This window comes from Exophiala xenobiotica (genome assembly GCF_000835505.1).
Source record: "Exophiala xenobiotica strain CBS 118157 unplaced genomic scaffold supercont1.1, whole genome shotgun sequence".
Classification (NCBI taxonomy): domain Eukaryota; kingdom Fungi; phylum Ascomycota; class Eurotiomycetes; order Chaetothyriales; family Herpotrichiellaceae; genus Exophiala; species Exophiala xenobiotica.
Window position 1 is genome coordinate 3,958,491 of NW_013562494.1, and position 20,399 is coordinate 3,978,889.

Consider the following 20,399-nt stretch of genomic DNA (forward strand, 5'->3'; position numbering starts at 1 on the left):
GAAGAAGAAGAAGAAGAAGAAGAAGAAGAAGAAGAAGAAGAAGAAGAAGAAGAAGAAGAAGAAGAAGAAGAAGAAGAAGAAGAAGAAGAAGAAGATACTGGCGTGGATCAACAAGATCCACAAGGACTGTACTATCTCTCCGGCATGGAGAGTTTCATCTCGACGATGGAAACGTCGGCGCTGGCGGGTATGAATGTGGCCCGATTGATTGTTGACAGCTTACAATCACAATCTCAATCGCAATCTCGGCAGGACGCATGCCTTTGACATACCTTGGACCATAACAGGTAGATGAATCCGATCGAGGGCGCCGGAGTGTGGTACACGACTAGACTACTGACTAGACTATTGACTATCGAACACTATGGTGTGACTATCTTACCTCCATGATGCCTCCCAAGGACAAACCGTTACTTTACCTTGGAGTACCTGGCTTACAGAACCTTACGAAGATCGAAAGATTGAAATAACTTATTGTACCAAATATAGTACAAGGTACTTACCGTAGATACCTTACTCGGCCATTCACATTGCTCAGAATACCTAGTGATGCTAGGTACGACTAAGGTAAGGTAGGAGGAACACCTGGAGTAAATGTACGTATAAGGTACTTCGCATTCGGTAACAGTATGAGATCAACAGACGGAAGTATAGGAGTAAAAAGAAATCACACAGTTATCGCACTTTAACCATTCTGTACGTAGTACGACTCGACACAGCTCTGCCTTTACAGTAGGCTTCAAGTCCGCCCCTCAATTCGCCTTCAGGTCCTCAGGTGGCTCGGTGGACGGTGTCTAACTTAAGACAAGTCCTGTCTCCGTACTCGTCTTATATGCCATATGCACATACAAGACACCCGATTCCTCTGTCTCACACCCACAAAGTGTAGAACTGCGTCAGTGCCTCAGAGAGAGAGAGAGAGACTCTTCGACCACACCAGACAGACCAGACCGTACCCGGCCCTGTCCATTCGCCATATGGAGTTGGTCCATAGCAATAACGCCCATCTCCAGCGCAAAGCCATCGCAAGCGAAACGCCTTAACAGCCACACGCCTGACACCAATCATGAGTACCGTGAAAGTCATAACATAACCTGACCCCCCAACCGTGATGCAACACTGCAATCGTGACTGTTTCATTAAGCGTCATACTGATGGATTCGAAAAGGATAGTATACTCCAAAGGTAAACCATAACCATAACCACAGCCACGATATGGTCATGACTACCTGGGAGTAACAATTTGTTGAAGTCGCACATTTCCCCCCGTTTCCCCCAAGAACAAACCGCCAGGCTACCTGTTATGCTCATGCCGACTCGCATCAAGTCACAATGGGTTTGCCGGGTCGGCTCCGATCTTGTCCCCCGTTGGAATAGGAGCCTGAATCGTCTCTCCGTGGTGTGCCGCAGGTGCAGGAGCTGCAACTGGTGGATGTTTGTTCGTCTCCAGGGGCTGCGAGACAGCTGGTGATGCCGCAGACGGTTCGATGGGTCTCGCACCATTCGCGGTGCTGGGATTATTTGTTGTGTTACCTGCACCGCCAATAGGACCATTCGCGGGCTTGGTGGAGTTGGCGGCCGTGACAATGGTCATAGGACCTGGAACCGATGCCGAAGGAGCCATATTTGTTGGGTTCGGCGGAGCTGGCGAGCCAGTGTTCGAGAAGCCCACGAAATTGGGATTCTTGTACCGGTTGATGAACCTCTGGATATGTTCCATGATTATATGTTCTTCTTTGCACTCACCCTCCACCATGGAGGAGTAAGTTGCCCCATGGAGCATTCGACGTTGAGCAGAGGCGAACAACTTCCGGGCCGTTTCGATTTGATGTGGATCGATGTTGTTGTACATGGCAGTTTCGAATCTCCTGATTGCTAACAGACCATCCGTCGTGCAAGGCATATTCCGTGAGGCCGAAGAGCTAGCAGGTGCTGGTGGGGGCGGACCTGGTGTTGCGGAAGAGAGATTTTGGTTGGAAGCAGCCTGCTGACCTGTCCCGGGCTGTTGTCCGAGAGACGGGGGACGAGCACCGTGTGCAGGCGGATAAAATTGATTCGGCAGTTGACCTGGCGGCAGTGACTGGGCGGCACCTCCAATCGCAATCGATGATGAAGATCCTCCAGGTGCAAAGGGCGCGGGATATGGCATTCCATTCGGCGGTGGCGGCATTGAACCATTTGGAGCTTGCGCGAAGAAAGTCGGAGGGGCGCCCCTTGGTGGCATGCCGTTTTGTTGAGGATAAGACATGTTGTTTTGCCAGTTAAGAGGTGGAGGTGGCCCTTGTTGAGAATGTTGGCGTGGTGCCGGGTTGGGTTTCGGTTTTGATGCCGCCGCTTGTTGAGCAGCTCTTCGTCTCTCTGCCTGTGGTTGCAGGGCTCCTGGTATAGCCTTCCAAGCCCATCCTTTGCCTTCTTTCTTGTCCTTCTCAAACAGTTTGTTCCATTCCTGATTCAAGTTGTGCCGGACACTACTTTGCCAGCCCTCCGAATCGACCCTGTGAACGAAAAAAGGGAATTTTAACTTCAGAGCTCGGTAGATGAGCTTCAAGGGCAGAGCCTGGGGATGGACATCGATTAGGATATCATAGATCAAGCGAGCGTACGGCTCGGATGGTCGGGCAAGCTGCTCTTCGTTCAAAGTCTCGGCAGCAGGATAGTCTGGAGAAGGCGACTTCGATTGTCTGGCCTTCTTCACTGGTGGTGTTTCCGTCTCGCTAAGGACGTCAATCTCACCACCTTCAATCGACGGAACGACGTCGCCATCTTCGCCCGGTCGTTTTCTCTTCTTGTACTTTCTCTTCTCTGGTTTCGAGTCGACGGGCATCGGCTCTTCCTTGATCATAGCCGGTTTGGGAAATTTGCCTTTCATGAGCGGCGGCGGTGTCTTTCCTCCATTGGCGGCCTTTGCTGCAGCATCTTTCGCGGCTTTCTCCCGTTCTTTCCGTTCTCGGTTGGACATGACGCCGTCTTTGGGCGGCCGACCAGGTCCGCGCTTTTTCGGTGGCATGGGCTGGCCATCGGGTCCGACAAGCGGATCTGGTGTGCCATGGGACGGCTTCTGAGGGGCGGTATTTAATGTGATCTTGAGCTTTGTCTTGCCACCACGTGGTGGGGAAGCGCTCCTTTCAATCTCATCCGACGTTGGTGAAGTGCTCCGTTGCGGCGGAGGGCTTGGGTGCGCTTCTTCGTGCTCGGATTCTTCACTCGCGGGCTCTGCATTCTGACTCGGCAGCCGAAAACTCATCCAGACATTGGAAATCTGGATCTTGGAACCATCACGTAATCGCTTGACTGAACCGCGCTGCAGATACTGATCGTCCAGAAAGGCACCGTTTCTGCCCAACACCTTCATCTGAAAGCACTCCTTGTCAAAATCCCATTGAATCTTGACATGCCGTCGAGAGATACTTCTGTGGTTCTCGACTTCTGATTTCTGGAAGTTGCGCATCGCATGAATAGGGATGAGGGGGCAATTGTGAGCGTCAGGGATGTGGTCGGCCGTGACAGGTGCGGGCTGTTCATTATCTGGTTCGGGATCGTGTTCGTGCTCCAGTTGCGCTTGACGTTCTGCCATCTTATGGTAGTCAAAGGGAATGAGTGGAGGGTTGATGAGCACTTCTTGTGGTTTGACGACACTACCGCCAGACCTTTCAGATGAATGAGAGTCCATAGGATGACCGTCGTCATGCTCGCCATTTTGCAGCAGGGGAGCCTCGTCCACACCGCCGAACCCACCCGCCTCACTGACGACGCTGCCTTGTACTTGACTCTCGCCTGGTCTGGGCACGGCTTCCGACAGACCTGACCGTCTCCCACTGGAACTCTGAGCGGCGTCTTGCCCTGCCTGGCGCGCTTGCTCAGCTCTTGTGAGGGCGGCTCTGTAGGCGAAAGCGTCGCGACCCAGCTCACAGGCGTATGTGGTTATGTAATAGTTTCCATCCTCAAATTCGATCTTCGCGAAAGCCTCGATTTCCCGCCGTTCTGGTTGCGGATCTTGCGACGGTATCGGCGGTTGAGATTCGCCTTGAGTCATGGTCAGTGGTTCTTCGCCTATGAGAGTGGCCTGTGATGGGTCGAAAGGGTCTTGAGGGAAGCTGGAGGGAAACGGAGGAGCATTCTCGTCCAGGAAGTCGTCGGTACTGAGAGGAGGAAGTGGAGGGAGGGACATGGTGACGGTAGGATCTGTATTCATGGTATTGTTTGTCGAGCTGTTTCCGTTCGGTGTATATTCACTGGCTTCTGCCTGTTTGCCCGAGACTTCACTCGTGGTCGGAGGAAGGATCGATTCTGTTGTCCCGTTCGTTGTAGTTGCGGTCTGGGTCGGACTCATGGGCGCCAAAGCCGCCAGTAGATTTCCCACGGCTTGTTTCCTTTGTTGCGCGTCCATTTCGACCCAAGAATTACCGTCTGAGGCGGGTGTTTCGTTTGAATGGCATTGTTCTACTTCATCTTGTGGCTGCGAGGCGTGCTCGTGAAGGTTCGAGGGACCAGACCATGCTGGGTGTTCAAAGTCATGCAGGTCGATCGCTTCCGAAGGGAAATCCGGCAGACCTCTTGTCGACGTCGCAATTGCCTGCGACGACATAGGGAGGTCTGCGAATTGAGTGAGAGGAAAGCGCGGAGAGGTTGTCTTGTCACAGGCTCGCTGGCTTGTCCTTGAGAGGGAGGGAGAGACGAGGCGAGTCGAGTCGGGCAACAAAAAGTCGAAGTCTGGCGGCGGGCAGAAACAGACTCGCTGGAGTTGGGGTTCGACCAATCAGAGACTCTGATGGGCTCTGATGGGCCTCTTCTCCGACTCAGAATTTGTCTCCCAGTGGTCTCCCCCCAAGTCATACCTATCACATGTCGAGTGGACATTTGCCCTTGAGTCAGAGGATGGACGAGTGGACATTTGCCCTTGGATCTCCCATATGACTCCATTAACTTCCAACTCATCGATATCATGGCCCCACGAATGAAGCAAACGCAGCCTCAGCCCAAGACAGAGGCTACCACCAAGACCCGCGCGCCGAATTGGCCTCCTTTGACTCCTGTCATACCGGCGGCGCATCTTTCCATGGAGACGGTCTTAGCAGGACAAATTGTGATTATCCGAAATCTATTCACCTCCGCGCTATGCAGGAACTACGTATCTTTTCTGTCTACATTACCCTTGACTACGACGCCGGGAAAGCCTAAGCGTGGAGAGGCAGTCCGGGTCAATGACCGCTTCCAAGTCGACGATCCTGCTTTTGCGAACAGACTCTGGGAGGCAAGTGGGCTCAAGTATCTAGTGGAGATGAATGAAGATGAAACGACCTTCGATGGCAAGGTTCTCGGCTTGAACCCAAACATCCGAGTCTACAGGTATCGACCTGGTCAGTTCTTTGATAGACACTATGATGAGAGTAATAAATTACAGTTTGGCGAAGGCAAGGTACCGGCCAAAACGACGTGGACTCTGCTGATCTACCTCACAACCTGCGAAGGTGGCGAGACTGCCTTCTACCCAGAGGCTCTCAAGAAGGGTGGGAGACCACCTAACCCAATAGTGGTCCCTCTCGAGACCGGTATGGCACTCCTTCACAAGCATGGCGATGATTGTCTGTTCCACGAGGGAAAAGAAGTCCGAAGTGGAGAGAAATGGGTGCTGAGAAGCGATCTCGTCGTAGCCAGGTGACGCTGGTGGTGTTGCTGATACAACTTAGTTGGATGATGTCGATGATCATGCACAAGGCTGCTCGGACTCATCGTTTCAGGTGCTCGGCGTCGGTCTCTGAGATTGTGTCCTCTTTAGCGTTGGCCAGCATCGTGTCGATACCCTTGTCCTTGAGGACTTTCTACAGGCCAGTTAGGTTTGATCCCTCAGAGGTCAGGAATGGCGCACGGTTAAGCAAGATTTGTATTGCTTGAAGAGTGGTTCGCATTCGTCGGTGGATGAGTGTCCGCGAAGATATTCTATGAGCGGTCAGTCCACCCGCTGTTGGAGCCCAAAGTTGAGATCATCATACTTTCAGAGTACCATTTCAAGAAGCATGTATCGTATTTCCTGAAAGCTATTAGCTCTGAAAATGTAGATACAGATTGACTCACTCCTTGACTTCATTGCACTCGGGAGCCAACGATGCCGACATTTCTGGTTGTCGTTGAGCGAGAGGTGACGTGGTTCTTGAAGTTCGCCTCCAGAGAAAGTCGAACTCGAGGCTGCTTCGGATTTCGATTTATGCCCAGCGCGGGGAAACATTAATCCGTGGCGCCCACCAGATGATGGCTGCGCAGGCTGTATTTCGGATTTCGTAGTGCAACAGAGCTCAACTATTGTGCAGACAACCATCTACGACTGCAAAGAAATTTTGAAATGGTCTTGTGCTAGACTGTCGCATTGCTTGCTGATCTCTTCACTTAGTACCCCAACACATCCTCTCCTTCGGTATTCGCTACAGACAATTTCTCTCTGGCCTTTCTCTGCTGACCGTCCGAAAGAAGATTCCTCAAGAGATACACCAATATACACTGTGTCATGCTCTGGTCAAGATAAATCAGAACTTGTCGGTCCACCACTGGGACAGCGCCTATTCTCTCTGCCTTCGGTTGGCGTGAGCGTAAAGCCCTGATATCGCATCCACGCATTGGTGACATGACCCTTCCCATGACTTCATTCACGAGTTCAACTTGGTGACCAACTCCCAGAATCGAGTACAGATTTCCTTACTCTCCTTGGCCCAGAGTGGTCCCTTCTCACTGCCCGTCACTCCTTTGGTAGGACCTTTCTCACCAAGCGTTGCCTGAGCATTCTCCTTGTCAATCACGCCTCGAACGTCCTCTTCTCCAAGAACCACTTTCAATCCGAGATCGTCTCCTTTTGCAGCCTTTCCTAGCGTCGCGCGATCGGGGAACTGCAGCCCAACAAAATCCTTCACCACCTTCATGTTGATACCTTCAAGAACTTGTTGCAGCTGAGCCGCGGCCTTTCCTCCACCATGGCCTCCGTAGCTCACCACCATTGCTGGTTTGCCACTCCACTCATGGTAGAGGTAGTCGATCGCATTCTTGATGCTCGCTGGATAGCCCCAGTTGTACTGTGGGGTGACAAAAATGAAGGCTTGATATGAGGAAATGAATTCTGACCAGGCGCGAGTATGATCGTGTTTGTATTGAGACGAGGATTTGATCTGGGAGGGCACCTCTGGTTCATCGTACCATGGCAGTGGGTGGTCATTGAGATCGATGAGGCTCAGTTCATAGGGTCTTGGGCTCGGGTGAGCCTTCTGGAACTCTTTGAGCGTGTCCAGGACGAAGGTGCTGATCTGCAGGCCTGCGCGTGGGCTGCGCTGACTGCATACTATGACTCCGATCTTATTTGGTCGGATCTTCAAAGCCGCGTTCAGCGCTTTGGAGAGCTCATTGTTATAAAGCGAGGGGTCAATGGCGTTTGACATGATGAGTTGAGAGGGGGTTCTCCGTGATCACGGTGTCGCGCGCACAAAACAATGTATGTCAACTTTGAATAGAGACTAGATGGGAGAAATTATAGATACCTTGGAATGAGCAAGTTCTTATATCTCAGTGTTATTGCCTATCACCTGTGAAGGAGCGGCTTGGACCAATATCATGGCGTGTTCTCTTCACGTCTCTCGAATATATTGGCCATTAGGAAGTCTCCATTCACTCATCATTGTTGGTGGCAGGCCTATCACTGTACCTGCAGGACTTTCGTATTAACGTGTGATTCCACATGCCCAGTCACCCACTGTCTCGCTGTTGGACCAGGTGAGTGATCTAAGTCGTCGTCGGTCGATCACCACTCACTACAGCCAATCAATATGCTGTACGATGCTGTCAAAGCTCGTCGTTGCTTGTCTTTCTATCTCAGTCTCGGCCCTCGGTTTGCGCCTTTTCTCGCTTGCCCATAAAGCCGAGCGCTTCCCCTGGCAGCCACAACAGCGCCCAGACACGGACAGGCAGATCATCCGTGGGCTCAAACTGCAGGTACACCTTCGCTACTGGCATTTTGCCCATTCGGACCTTACAGACTCCGCGAGATTGGCTACGTTAGCCTTCGGTCTTCCTTTGAGATGGTATCTCAGGATCTCGCTCTAGGCAGACACCAAACTTGGAACATCTTTATAAAAGGCCAGAGATGCATGGTCTTGATAAAGGTAAGTCCGATCACAAATGCGACAAACAAGCACAATCGACCTTTCAACAACCATGAACAATCTTCGCATTGCTATTGTTGGCGGCGGTCCCGCTGGCCTCACCTTGGCTAGACTCCTCCAGGTCAACAACATCTCTTGTACAGTTTTCGAGCTCGACCACAGCCCAAGTGACAGAGACCAGGGCGGCTCGATTGACCTGCACCCGCAAGGCGGACAGCTCGCCCTGCGGGAAGCCGGTCTCTTTGATGAATTCAAAATGCTTTCACACCCCGAAGCCGAGGCTTTGAAACTCGTCCGACCAGATGGTAGCGTCATCCACGACGAGAATCTTCCTGGCAACCAACGGAGGCCCGAACAGTACTCGAATCGACCAGAAATTGAGCGTGCCAAACTACGCGACCTACTCCTCGAGTCTCTGCGACCCGATACGGTCGTCTGGGGCAAAAGGCTCATATCCGTAGAAAAGTCGTTCTCCAATCCTGGAAAATACGATCTGCAATTCCAAGATGGCACCGAAAAGGACTATGAACTCGTTGTCGGTGCGGACGGCGCGTGGTCCAGAGTGCGGCCCATTCTCACCGATCAGCAACCCATCTACTCGGGCATCACGGCCATCGAGTTGTGGGCCAACGACGTCAACGAACGCCATCAGTGGCTGGGTGACTTCGTCGGAGCTGGAAGTTTGTTCATGTTTGACGAAGGCCGTGCGATACAAGCTCAGAGGAACGGCGACAACAGTATCCGGATCATGGTTAGTGTGCGGCAGCCCGAGAATTGGCTGGACACATGCGGTATCGACTGGTCTTCGCCTGAGGATGCCATGAGGAAATACCTTGACGAATACTTCAAGGGTTGCGCACAAGATCTGATCCGAGCTTGCCTCGACTGCAACGACCAGATGGTGACGAGGAAATTGTTCATGCTTCCCATCGGTATGAGGTGGGAGAATCGTCCTGGCGTAACGCTCGTGGGTGATGCAGCTCACTTAATGACCCCTTTTGGTGGCGTGGGCATGAATCTGGCCATGATCGATTCCTTGAACCTCGCAAAAGCCATTGCGGCTTGTGACGGTAGTACCGGCGGCCTTGAGAAGGCTATCAACGACTATGAACAGGAGATGTTGGCTCGTGCGGAACAGTTCGCAAACCGAACATGGAAAGGCTTGGAGAATCATTTCAGCGCAGGTGGTGGTGAAGCATTCGTCCGCCGCGCCTTAGGTGGTGGAAAGTGAGATCAGGCCTGGCTGCATGAGAGAGCTTGTACGTTTACTTGAATGGACACCCACGACACCCAACTTAGCGTTTGTTTCTTTTGAAAGGGTTCGGGATACCCCCGTTAACTTAGAATACTGTACTAATACCAATACCTCACTCTACCTATATGATGCGAGACAGCCTTGGACACAGCTACGCCGATGAACTTCTCGCCTATTCAACCACAAAAACCTCTTCACCAGCCGCAGTCTCGTCAACCGGAACTTGCAGCCCATCGATGATGGCCTCAACGAGACCATCTGCACCCACTTCGTGTGCCTCCACATCCAGCTTGATGGGCTCGAGCCTTTCATTCTCCGGCGTGGCAATGCTGCTCGACCCAGTCGTGCTGGCATCGTCCGAGACAGCACTGCCACCATTGACCTCGACAGCAGCTAAAGCTACCGCAGAAACTTCGTCGGCGGATGACTTAGGGTTGGTCTTCATGTCCAGGTCCAGATCCAACCTCATCAGACTCGCCAGCGCGGCACGCAGGTCTTTTTCAGGAGTCTCGCTCATCTTTGCGCTTCTCCACGCGACGAAATTGTCCGGCCGGACCAGCACCGCCCCGCCGGCGCCGACTTGCTTCAGACCAGCCCATGCATCGTCCTGATCCAGACATAGACCTTTCGGTCGTGTGATGTCCCTCGCGCGGATCTGCGCCGTCGCAATGTTGACGTTCTTCAGAATGGTCGTCTCAGTCTCGCCAATTTCCCCCACAGCATCGACCCACTTCTCTCCATCCTCGTCCGTGATCAGGACGAAGTCCGCCCTACCTTCGGACTCGCCACTGCCGACCTTGCTTTTGATATTGCCCTTGATCAAGTCGTGCGTGGAAATGACTTTGCCATCCTGTATGATCCACGCATGCGGCAGTCTATGTCCCGGCCGCGTCGTAGGGACGTAGACTTGACCCTCTGGATCGACGTCTGGCGCGGGACTGCCATCTGCGACCAGCACACCAGCAGCAGCACCGTCAGCGGAGTCGTCAGCGGTACTATTATCATAGTCAAAGCCCAACTCAATGTTATGCGCGCTGTACTCGACGTTCTGGGTCTTCAGCACGCGACGGACATGATGCAGGGCGGCGCGCCCACGCTCGCTGTCCTCGAACAGTTGCGCGAAACGTGCGTGATTCATCTCCTTGGCCCCCGGGACGAGGCCGACGCCGGCGGTCAGCACGTTCATGTTGGTGAAGCTGAAGAAGGCCCAGTCGCTGTTGCGGATGCCGATGGGTCGGCGCTCGGCTTCGTAGCTGTCCAGCAGCGCCGGCGAGGCCTTTCGGGACAGGACGAAGGCCAGTTTCCAGCTCAGATTCAGCGCGTCCTCGATGCCCGTGTTCAGACCGAGTCCCGAGGCTGGCGGGCGACGGTGCGCAGCGTCGCCGGCAATGAAGACGCGGCCACTGGGGCGGCTGCGGTATTTGTCGGCCACGACGCGGTCGAGGACCCAGTGGTTCACGTGCAGGACTTGCATGTCCAGGTCGGGCAGTTTCAGGAGCTGGCGGATGCGCGCGGGCAGGGCTTCGGTGTCGAAGCGTTTGCTGTCGGTCATGGGGAAGCCGAATGTCAGGACCCATTCCTCCGAGTGCCGGCCCCATGTCGGGCCCATCTGGAGGAGGGCGCCGCAGTCGAGATGCGCCATGGACCCGCCTTCGGGGTTGATGAAGTGTGTTATCAGGGTGCGGTCTGACGAACCAGAAGAAAAAGGAGAAGGGGTTAGCCTCACGGCACCAAGAAATCCAGTCGTCAAGGAGGAGGAGAATGGCAGAGGAAAGGAGGATATCGGGCGGGAAGAACAAGAGATGGAAGCGTGGAATAGGATGAAATGAAATGAAATGAAATGAAAGAAAGGAAGGAAGGCGGAACGCCTCACATGAACATACCATCCCAATAGTCAGATAGATCGGCTTTGAAATGCGTAGAGACAAAATCGATGATCCCAGCGAGTCCTTCCATCTTGATGCCGAGTTTCTTGGTGGACATTTTGCCGCCGTCGCAGGCCACGACGTATTGAGCGCGGTAGCGGACCGACGTGCCATCCGCTTGGGTGATTGTGACTAGGACGTGGTTTTCGGTCTCTTCCCAGTCATCGACTCGGGTGTTGAAGAAGATGCCCCTGGGGTTGCGTTCTTCGGCGATGCGGCGGAGGATGGGTTCGAGGCGTAGCAGGGGTAAGTTGGACGAGGATACTGCCGAGTCTCGTCTGCATGTCGCGTTAGCATGAGTATGACCAGGAGTTAGAACGCTCTCTTCTCCATGTTTTTGAGGTCTTGCTTGCTGCTATTGCGGCTATTGCTGGAATGAATAGACAAAAAGACAAAGACAAAAGACAAAAAGACTGATGTGATGAGGTCAGGGGTCGGGGTCGAAACTTGCCTGTATGCTTCGGTCGTGGGCGAGCTGGGCCCACCTCCGGCGGCGTTCATGTAGCTCAGCAGGCGGCGGTCGAATGGTCCATCACCACCCAGGGTTGTCCGCCACTCGACGCGGCTCATGTTGTGCAGCGGAGCGGACTGCGCCGTGACGGCGTCGTAGAGGCCATGTTGGCGGAAGATCTCGATCGTCCGTTGATTCAGGTAGTGAGCCTTGGGCAGGACCGAGGTCGAGGGGTGTTTTTCAAACAGGACGTGGTCGACTTTGTAATTCGACAGGAAACACGACAAGCTCAGGCCGACGCCGCCACCACCTATGATCACCACAGGGACATCAATGATCGGGGCCGTCTCCATTGTTTTGACTTGACAAGACACAACTATGGAGTTACCAGGTGGTATTGCTGGGAGTGCTGGGAGTGCTGGGATTGAGTAAGTATTTGGTGGGTGTTCGTTTTAGGGAGAAGTGAGTGAGTACTGGCTGGTACTATGTAGTGTGGTGGCTTTCCTATATATCATAGTCTGAAAGCCCTTCCAGAGGCGCGTTTTGGGACTGAGGGCGCGAGGGACGAGTTCTCTCCTCAGGTGATAAATACTAGTACTGTCTCCTCCGGCGTCTTCATAATGCTAAGGGGGCTTGACTTGGCGTTTCGTATCAGGCCATCTCAGACTGTTGAGTTCACCACCTTGTGCCCTCGTGTGTCCGGGCCATTGAACCTCTCACAGAGGATCGGCCAATTTTTGGTCGCCGGTCACGCCGGGTAACGCAGCGGCGGATTTTGTAATTCTTGACCTCGGAGCAGTCGTATGATGAAACTGCTCTTCGGCAAGTTGGTCGTGAAGCCAGGCGTGGCCATGGTACGCGTTGTTGAAGGGGTTTGTCATCTGGGAATACTACAGTCGTAGTGAGTTGAAAGAGTGATGTCGACGGAAAATACTGGGAGAGGATCTTCGCTGCCCGTGCTCCGGGGCAGTGGCCCAACTATCATCGCCTAAGTTAGTGAGCCCATGCAGACACCTGACCATACAGTACCGGTGACGGCCAAGTCTTCGGAGCACCGCTGATCCGGTTTGGCGGCATCAGCCCAACAAGTCCTCTTCTTGTCAAGGCAGCAGACCCCTATTTCCAGCAACCACACATGTCCATCACTCATCCAGCGAGCAAGACGACGACGCGTGAGACCAAGGTCGCTAGAATGGGCTGACTGGAAAGCCAAGGAATACATTGAGTAGTTGATAAAGTACCTTATGCTGGTATTGGCAGGAGAAGTATTCATGCAGGACGTAGCGGTTCAAGGTGATCAAGGTGCAAATGTCCTAATTAAAGCACCATATTCCGAGACTCTGTACACATAAAATTCAAGACACAAAATCGCCACGCATTCCAGCCTAAGTGCAACCGAGCGCCATGAGCGGCCAATCTTTCTAGCAATCAATGCCTTGCTCCAACAATTCCTTCAACTCTGGGCTTCGGGTCAGTCTATAAGCCTCCTCGATGTAGGACTGTTCCAGCGAGAATCTCTCGGCCATCACGTTTGGCACCCACTTTCCAACAAGCTTGTCTGGGTCGATGTTGCTCTCAACGATGCGCCGTTCCAGGAACTTGCGGTAGGAGTGCACGCCAGTCCGCAAGAGCGAAGAGTGGAAAGGTACATCGATACCTTTGAGCGGAATCGTGGCAGCGCAGCGTTCCAGTTCTATCGGTTGGGGAAGCCTCTGCGTCTCGCCAATGCAGGTGACAATGTATTCGCGTAGGTTGCTGCAGAGCGGATCGTCTGCCCGAATGGCTTCAGCAACGAGATTGCCCGCCTCGGGACTCTTGGCCAGGTGGTTCAACACCACCGAAAGGGTGTGGAGATTCTGCATCTGTTGACGAGACTCTTTAGCATGCCGAAAAACAGTCAAGAACAATGAGAACTTACAGTGCCTGCACAAACATATTGTTCGCCTTCGACGTTGTAGTTGACAATCTCGAGAAGGCTTCGGCTCTCGCTGGCAATGATGTCCACCACGACATTAAGGCCCTTTTCATTAAAGCCTGTTTTGGTTAGTGATCGGAATGTAAGAAGTCGTCGCCGGACCTACCTTTGCCAACTCGTTTCGGATTCGCTGCCACCATGGAATACCCCGTCTGGCCATGCTCATCCCTATCCATGGACACTTGCATACTGAGTCCACGGTAGAACACCACGTCCATGAGGTCGTGGATGGACAAGAAGCCTGAGAATGCCGATAGTGATCCGTATTCACCAAGGGAGTGACCCGCGAACGTGGCATCGCTCTGGATGAGCCCGTTTGCTCGCATATCCTCGAAAGTGGCCTTCTGCAGAAGCAGAATGGCAGGCTGAGCGAATTGGGTAGAGAAGAGCAGTCCTCGAGGTTCGGAGAATGTGTATGATCTTGTGCTTGTCGCCAGACCTGGGAGGACAGGCCGAGTGATGCTCCCACCGTCAGGTAACAGCGTCTCAATCTGCATGGCCATATAATTGTCTCTGATTTTCCGCCCTCGCTTACCTCCAAAGTGCACGGTGAGGGATTTGGGATTGTTGCGGACAACGTCCAGGATTGACCAGCCTAAGATGGCCGAACGTTAGTCAAGCTGTTCATGAAACTTTCTGAGCGAAACATACCATATGTCTCTGAGAGATACGCGTCAACGTCATCCCACACGGCCTTTGCGACAGGGCTGCTATTGTAAAGATCCATGCCCATGCCCTTGGATTGGCTGCCCTGGCCAGTGAAGATGTAGGCCGTCTTTGCCTGCTCGACTTCTGCTTCGGCCTCAAGCACAATCTCGTCTGTCTCCTCCTTGTAGGCAGATACCTTGATGCGCATCCTGCCTTCAGTCATTCCGACGTGCTGTAGGCGGACACTAAGCTTGTCTTCAGGTAGAACCATGCCAGTGAAAGTGGCTGAGAAACGGTAGAGACGTCGTGGGTCACCATCGGCCGCCAAGTGTTCCAGAGCGCTTGCTGCAACAGCCGACGTATACATTCCATGGGTGATCGTACCAGGCAATTCAGCCCAATCCGCGAACAAGGAGGACACGTGGATTGGGTTGTAGTCCTTGGAGACCCTCGCATATCTCTCGTTGCTGCTGGGTATTTGTACTTCGACACTGCCATCGTCTGACCACCCAGGATGTCCGAGCTCGCTCTGTGCTTTCGTCGTTGATGCTTTCCGCTCCAAGAAATCCATGACTGGGTTTCCCACACAGTTAGTACCATAGAAATCAACTGTGCCAACCTCGTGGAGGTCAGTGTCCGAAGTCTGCACGAAGACTGTGCCGGAGACTGCCAGTTCCCTGAAAACGTCCCGCTTCTTCCATGTCACGTTTGATTGCAGTCGAAAGAGCAATGTCGTGCCGACAAAAGAGGTTGTCGAGTCATGAGGCTGGAACCACTCTCGATCAAGGAGAATGGCTTCGTCTTGTCGTGACAACTTTTCCATGGCCATATCTCGTTCCTTCTTGTGCCTGAAAGTCGACTGGAAATCATTGAATTTGCCCTTGAATAAGAATGTCGATCTTACCATCATCACCGGCTGGCCAGACCGCATGATTTCCGCCTCAACCACAACATACTTGCCTGCTTCCTCGATGTAGACCTCACGGGCATTGGATCGTGCCCATACAAGATCGCCAATTCGGAGAGCAGACGCCCCTTCGCAATATTCGAAAACGTTGGACTGGTGTACTAAGCAAAGCAGGTCGCCGTCGATGTCCTTCAGTACCAACGGCTTGGCGATGACATCCCAAACAACGACAATGCCAAAACTGATGGGGAAGACAGCCGAGTCCCCAGAAGTGATAGGACCGTTCGAATACGATTGGCCAACTGTTGAAAGGAAATTCTGGTACATCTCGTTGGTGAGCATTATCTCCTCTCCACAAAATGTGGTTTGAACCGTAGCACTTGGGTCGAGCTCTTCGTTGAACCATAATTTGCTGTAGAATGATTTGATGCGCAGATTCCGATTTTGCATGACCTCACTAAATGTCCAGGGGCTCTTCTCAGTTTGCAGTTGGAATTCGAAGGGCAAAGCAATGTAATCACCGTTGTGCGCACTTCGCTGGCGAAGCTCCACGGCCAGGGTCATGTCTTCTCGGCAGGAGATCTCGGCCAGAATCTCAGCGCCGAGACCAGCATCCTTCTCAAGTAGGACCTTCCCAACCTCTCTATCAATCGACAAAGAGCCTCCAGCTCGAGGTTCCAGAATACGGCGGAGAGGGCTTATTTTGTAAGCGCCGTCGCGGATGATATGGTCGGAGGAGAACAGAGCGCGGAGAAGCGTCGAAGAGTTACTGCATCGTCCCGCCAAAAATGAAGAAGAAAACTGACTGGGTGCACTGGTTGGGGAAAATAGCCGAGTCTGAAGACCAGGACTCTTGCAAGAAAATGGCGTTTCCATGCTGGTGGGCACGCTCGAAAGAGGCGAGGCTAACGCCCAGGAGTCCGGCGTACCACTACCACTCTGAAGCAGGCTCTCATCGTCAGAAATGGGAGTGACTGGCCTGCCGTATTGTTCGCCAAGGAGCATGTCCACATGCGCTTTCGCGATGTTATCTAGAATGTCCTTGGCCGACTCATCACATTGCCGAGAATATTGTGCCGCCACAGGCCCATGAAGGATGCAGACTCTGCCTGCATCGCGATCGATGACTGCATCAATGTCCTCCGATTGCCACAAGGAGTCCTTTTTGAAATAGTACTCGAAGTTTTCGTCAAGGACTGGGATGAAGTTGACAGGCTTCTGGCCGCGTGACCTACACCTGAGAAGGAAGAAAGCAGAGTCCTCTGGATTCAATATGCTAGTCGAGGCATCTGGACAGGAGGTTGTGAACACTGACAGAAAGTCGTAGGGATCATTCAGACCACTGGCCGAGAGCTCGATCCCAGCATCGTGTGGCAATCTCTGTAAGGCGCGGCATGCAAAGTCATAGACGAAGTTGATGTATGAAGGGTCGATCCAGCGTCTTTGATGAGACACATACATCAGACTGACCATCCTGTCCAGAACTTCCGTGTATGTCATGGCTGCTACTTCGACGACTTGGCCGTCGGCTGTCTTGCCAAACCAAGGTTTGGCGAAATCCGCATTGAGCCTTTGAATGATGGACTTTTTGTTCTCAAGTAGCTTTGGCAGACGCTCACTCCGCGGCAGACAGAAGATTTTCTTGTCCATATCCGCCCAGAGTAGCACTCCACGATTTGCTATCTTGTGAATAGGTTGCCCCATCTCCGATTGCACGGTAATAATGCCACCTGCTGCACCTCTGTAGCTTCTTTCCCAGTCGGAGTCAGGAACTCCCGGCGCTTGGTAGATGAGGTGCTTACTCTCTGCAGAAGTGTAGGCCTCCCGAGCAACCATCATGCGGCTGCCAAGCAAAACGCCATCGAACGGCATTAGAACATGCCCAAAGCGGGATGCCCAGGTACCCATGAGATAGGGGTAAGTGTCATCAGCACCTCCAAAGCCGCTCCCGGCAACAAGGATGACGTTACTTTGTTTGCGAATCGTGCCATATAAGCTCAAAATAGGTGCATGAAAGTCTTCGTATGAATGGTGTCCGCCGCCTCGCCCTCCAGTCCATTGCAGGATGATTGGGAAGTTGGGATGAGCTTTCGCGATTTCGATTACCTCTTTTATAGCCGAGGAAGAACCCGGCTTGAAGGAGATGTGCTTGATTCCAATGGTATTGATGTATTCAGCCACAATCTCAGCAGATGGAATACCGGCGCCGATTGTCAACCCATGAATAGGCAATCCCTTTCTGGAGAGTTTGCGTAGTGTCGCGATCTGCCACGCCAGGGTATGGGGGCTTGCATAAATCACGTTGCAACTCACGCCTCGCCCTGCTGGAAGGCTCAGCACAAGTCTTTGAATCGCTGAACTCATCGCGTCCGAATTGTAGAAGCCACCAGCGGCCAATTCAACATGGTAGCCAGCCTTCATTATAGCGGACACAAAATCCCAGTGAGTGGTTGTGGGTGTCATGCCAGCAACCATGACGGGTGGACTGCTCAAGAGCTGACTCAGTTTGGTCTGCATGATCCAGTCACCGTTGCTAGAGCGAGCAAGACGAGGCTGGAATTGCTTTCCCCATGCTTCAATGGGCGCGGAGGACGCGAGTAGTATTGAAGAGTAGAGGTCGGCGGCAGTGGCAGTTTCCTTCTCACGGGAGTCGAGATTGCTGACATCGATGACCCGTACACCTTCTCCTTCCTTGACTTTCGTCACCAAATCACCTATACCCCCATCAAAAGCAAGCACGTGAGTAGCTTGTGGTAGCTGCATGGCCACAGGCCATTGGCATTGTTCACAAGCTACCGCATCCACCAGAACTTTTAAGATGTTGGATGTGCCATTGTGCCGAAGATCATCGGCAGTCTTGCTATGATACACCGGTATCATCAAGCTGGCCTTGGAGATCGACATCTTGCCAAGATGAAGTTTGACCTTCTCGGCAGCAGTGTTCAGGTAGCTCGTATGGAATGGTGCACTGATAGGCAGAAACTGATGGTAGATGACGGGCTTTCGGGTGCTGAAAGGTACACGACTCTGATCCGACCCATCCTTCGCTTTGAGGGCACGTAGATGGGAGTTCATATGAACGAGAGAACTAACCGGACCGGCAAGGACAAAGTTATCCTGGGTGTTCTCGAGTGCTAGATGCAGCTGCTCTTCAGGTCTCAAGCTTTTGTTGAACTTTGCAAGTAATGCCTCGATGCGGAGGCGATCCAAGCCACGGACGCTCAACATGGATGACGGTTGGCCTTCACCATTCTCCAGACATTCCTTGGCGAGGGCGGCTGATACGGACGAGTTAGGCCTGGCCTGGTGGCAGTAAAAGCCCAGCCAGAAGAGGACTTCAATTGCTAGTCTGGCAACTTCATAAAATGAATGCCAGCTATCAGCCATTGATATGACTGTTGCAATGACAAGACCTTGAGAGTGTCCCGTTGTGCCGCGAAAATGTGAGCGGAGCTCTCCTGGAGTCATGCCTAGCGCCTTGCAAGCTGCACAATACTGCGCTAAGCTTAAGAGGCCGACGACAGGAAAGCTGACCGGCGCTTGGGAGATGAAATCGGCGTTAGGCACTTTTGAAGGGTCGTGAATCCAGGTAGCAAGGTCAATGTAGCGGCCGCAATAATGATCCTCGGTCTCGGGCAGTCGACAAAGCTTGTAGAGCAATGGCGATATAACGTTGTCAATGAGCTCTCTCACGAAGGGCTTGTAGGTAGAATAAAGAGTCGTCAGGGATGCGACGCATTTCGGATTGTTGGTGCCTTGGCCTCCAAATACTGCAAACAACACTGCTTGATCCTCTTCAGCAAGCTGCAACAAGGCGCTCTGTGGTGTCTTGATCTCGGTACATTTGGATCTGGCGGTGTAGTAGGCACAGATTAGCTCTTTTCGAACCTTTGAAGTAATTGGAAGTGCGCATATCAGCAGGTGAGCGTCCACTTCCTTGAGGAAGTCTTGTTCGAATGTTCGCAATAGAGTTTGCAGAATAGCCGGAGAAGCGTGATTTTCGACAAGGAAACCAAGGAACCTGAGTACAAGCTCTTCTGCAGACGACGGTTCCGGTACGTCTGGAAGAGTCGGATGAGAAAGTGAGTGCAGGAACACATCTCTCTGCCATCGCACTTGTGCAACGAGCGTGGCATCGATGGATAGAGTATGACCGGTGTGCTTGAATAACAAAGGGAGGTTGACAACATCCATTGCTGTGATTGACTTCATATTGGCTGCAAGCGGCCACGAGGGAGATACCCTGACCTTGACGTCTTGAGAGTCGACAGGTTGTTTCTGAGGACGGCCAGGGTCAAGCCCTTGCGAATCAACGAGCGTGCATCAGATGAAGAAGAAGATAGGATATCCTGCAGGTGCGCGTAGATGTGCGTGCTGTTTCAGAGGCTCGCTGGTATGAAGCACAGCCAGTAGGCGCTGAATTCGATGCGTCAAAGGGGGCAGTAAGTGGCATTGATACGACTGGAAACGCGGCTCGAGGGCGTGGCTTTGTATGGAGATCTTTGTCGGCAAAGTGTGGCATTACTTTCAGCACATGGGAACTTCGGTCGCTCTGTGACATTGTGGGCCTCCCCTTTGGGAGGAGCCATTGGACCAACGAAGCGTCGTAGCTCTGCTCCAGTTTGGGAGTCACATCAACGCCGAAGTCAACTGTTGGTCGGCGGTGGGTTCTTCCTCCGTTGCCTTCATTGCCACAGCGAGCTGCACATCATTTGGCCCCAGTGAAGTGGCACAAAGATTCCGCATTGAGCACCGCTTCGGCATCTTGATTTTGCTAGAGTGAGCAGTAAGTTTCTGACACATGCCGATGTTGTGGTACGATATTACAGCTGCTGCCGAGTAGGCGAGCAACTCCGAGGCGTACTCTAGATGGTATCAGAGAGCCTCCAGAGGATGAGCTTTGTGACAAGAGTAGAGCCGATGTGGTGTCGTTTGGGGATGATCACTTAAACCCAGTCGTGATTCAGGGAGAGGCGGACATGCCGGAACATGCACACTCCTATCCCGTAAGCAGACAGAACCATTGATACAACCTATCTGAGAAAGAAGAAGCCGGGCGGTATGAAGTTCTTGAGATGGTAGTGTCGTCCTCCTCGCTTG

General features: G+C 52.8%; 8 protein-coding genes across 9 annotated transcripts in view; 3 read left to right on the top strand and 5 right to left on the bottom strand.

Moving 5' to 3' along the window:
- PV05_01551 (uncharacterized protein) overlaps positions 1 to 470 on the top strand; it is a gene marked incomplete at both ends in the record, with an annotated part of 2,476 nt that extends 2,006 nt beyond the window's left edge. The window contains one exon of the mRNA XM_013466560.1: positions 345 to 470. Within this exon, the coding sequence (XP_013322014.1) occupies positions 345 to 470 (126 nt within the window). The remainder of the gene's footprint in view (positions 1 to 344) is intronic.
- A 143-nt stretch (positions 471 to 613) lies between these two features.
- Positions 614 to 4,681, bottom strand: PV05_01552 (uncharacterized protein). Its single transcript, XM_013466561.1, has one exon. The coding sequence runs from the start codon at positions 4,583 to 4,585 to the stop codon at positions 1,328 to 1,330; it is 3,258 nt and encodes a 1,085-aa protein (XP_013322015.1). The 5' UTR covers positions 4,586 to 4,681; the 3' UTR covers positions 614 to 1,327.
- Positions 4,682 to 4,834: 153 nt separating this feature from the next.
- Positions 4,835 to 5,919, top strand: PV05_01553 (uncharacterized protein). Its single transcript, XM_013466562.1, has one exon. The coding sequence runs from the start codon at positions 4,943 to 4,945 to the stop codon at positions 5,657 to 5,659; it is 717 nt and encodes a 238-aa protein (XP_013322016.1). The 5' UTR covers positions 4,835 to 4,942; the 3' UTR covers positions 5,660 to 5,919.
- On the bottom strand, positions 5,259 to 6,164 carry PV05_01554 (uncharacterized protein). Its single transcript, XM_013466563.1, has 4 exons — positions 6,073 to 6,164; positions 5,991 to 6,028; positions 5,867 to 5,937; positions 5,259 to 5,819 (listed from the first exon to the last, which is right to left on the bottom strand). Exons 1-4 carry the CDS (start codon positions 6,111 to 6,113, stop codon positions 5,727 to 5,729), a joined length of 243 nt encoding a protein of 80 aa, XP_013322017.1. The 5' UTR covers positions 6,114 to 6,164; the 3' UTR covers positions 5,259 to 5,726.
- Positions 6,165 to 6,340: 176 nt separating this feature from the next.
- On the bottom strand, positions 6,341 to 7,537 carry PV05_01555 (uncharacterized protein). The gene has a single exon (XM_013466564.1). It carries the CDS (start codon positions 7,416 to 7,418, stop codon positions 6,639 to 6,641), a length of 780 nt encoding a protein of 259 aa, XP_013322018.1. The 5' UTR covers positions 7,419 to 7,537; the 3' UTR covers positions 6,341 to 6,638.
- A 351-nt stretch (positions 7,538 to 7,888) lies between these two features.
- PV05_01556 (uncharacterized protein) lies at positions 7,889 to 9,498 on the top strand. The gene has a single exon (XM_013466565.1). It carries the CDS (start codon positions 8,155 to 8,157, stop codon positions 9,367 to 9,369), a length of 1,215 nt encoding a protein of 404 aa, XP_013322019.1. The 5' UTR covers positions 7,889 to 8,154; the 3' UTR covers positions 9,370 to 9,498.
- PV05_01557 lies at positions 9,440 to 12,535 on the bottom strand. Of its 2 annotated transcripts, XM_013466566.1 has the most exons (4): positions 12,244 to 12,535; positions 11,770 to 12,187; positions 11,277 to 11,596; positions 9,440 to 11,079 (listed from the first exon to the last, which is right to left on the bottom strand). In XM_013466566.1, the coding sequence occupies exons 2-4, from the start codon at positions 12,120 to 12,122 to the stop codon at positions 9,566 to 9,568; spliced, it is 2,187 nt and encodes a 728-aa protein (XP_013322020.1). In that variant the 5' UTR covers positions 12,123 to 12,187; positions 12,244 to 12,535; the 3' UTR covers positions 9,440 to 9,565. The 2 variants fall into 2 exon arrangements, with proteins under 2 accessions (XP_013322020.1, XP_013322021.1); XM_013466567.1 differs by having other exon boundaries at positions 11,770 to 12,535.
- A 457-nt stretch (positions 12,536 to 12,992) lies between these two features.
- PV05_01558 (uncharacterized protein) lies at positions 12,993 to 20,386 on the bottom strand. The gene is made up of 4 exons (XM_013466568.1): positions 14,396 to 20,386; positions 13,851 to 14,339; positions 13,688 to 13,803; positions 12,993 to 13,631 (listed from the first exon to the last, which is right to left on the bottom strand). The coding sequence occupies exons 1-4, from the start codon at positions 19,509 to 19,511 to the stop codon at positions 13,191 to 13,193; spliced, it is 6,162 nt and encodes a 2,053-aa protein (XP_013322022.1). The 5' UTR covers positions 19,512 to 20,386; the 3' UTR covers positions 12,993 to 13,190.
- Positions 20,387 to 20,399: the final 13 nt, after the last annotated feature.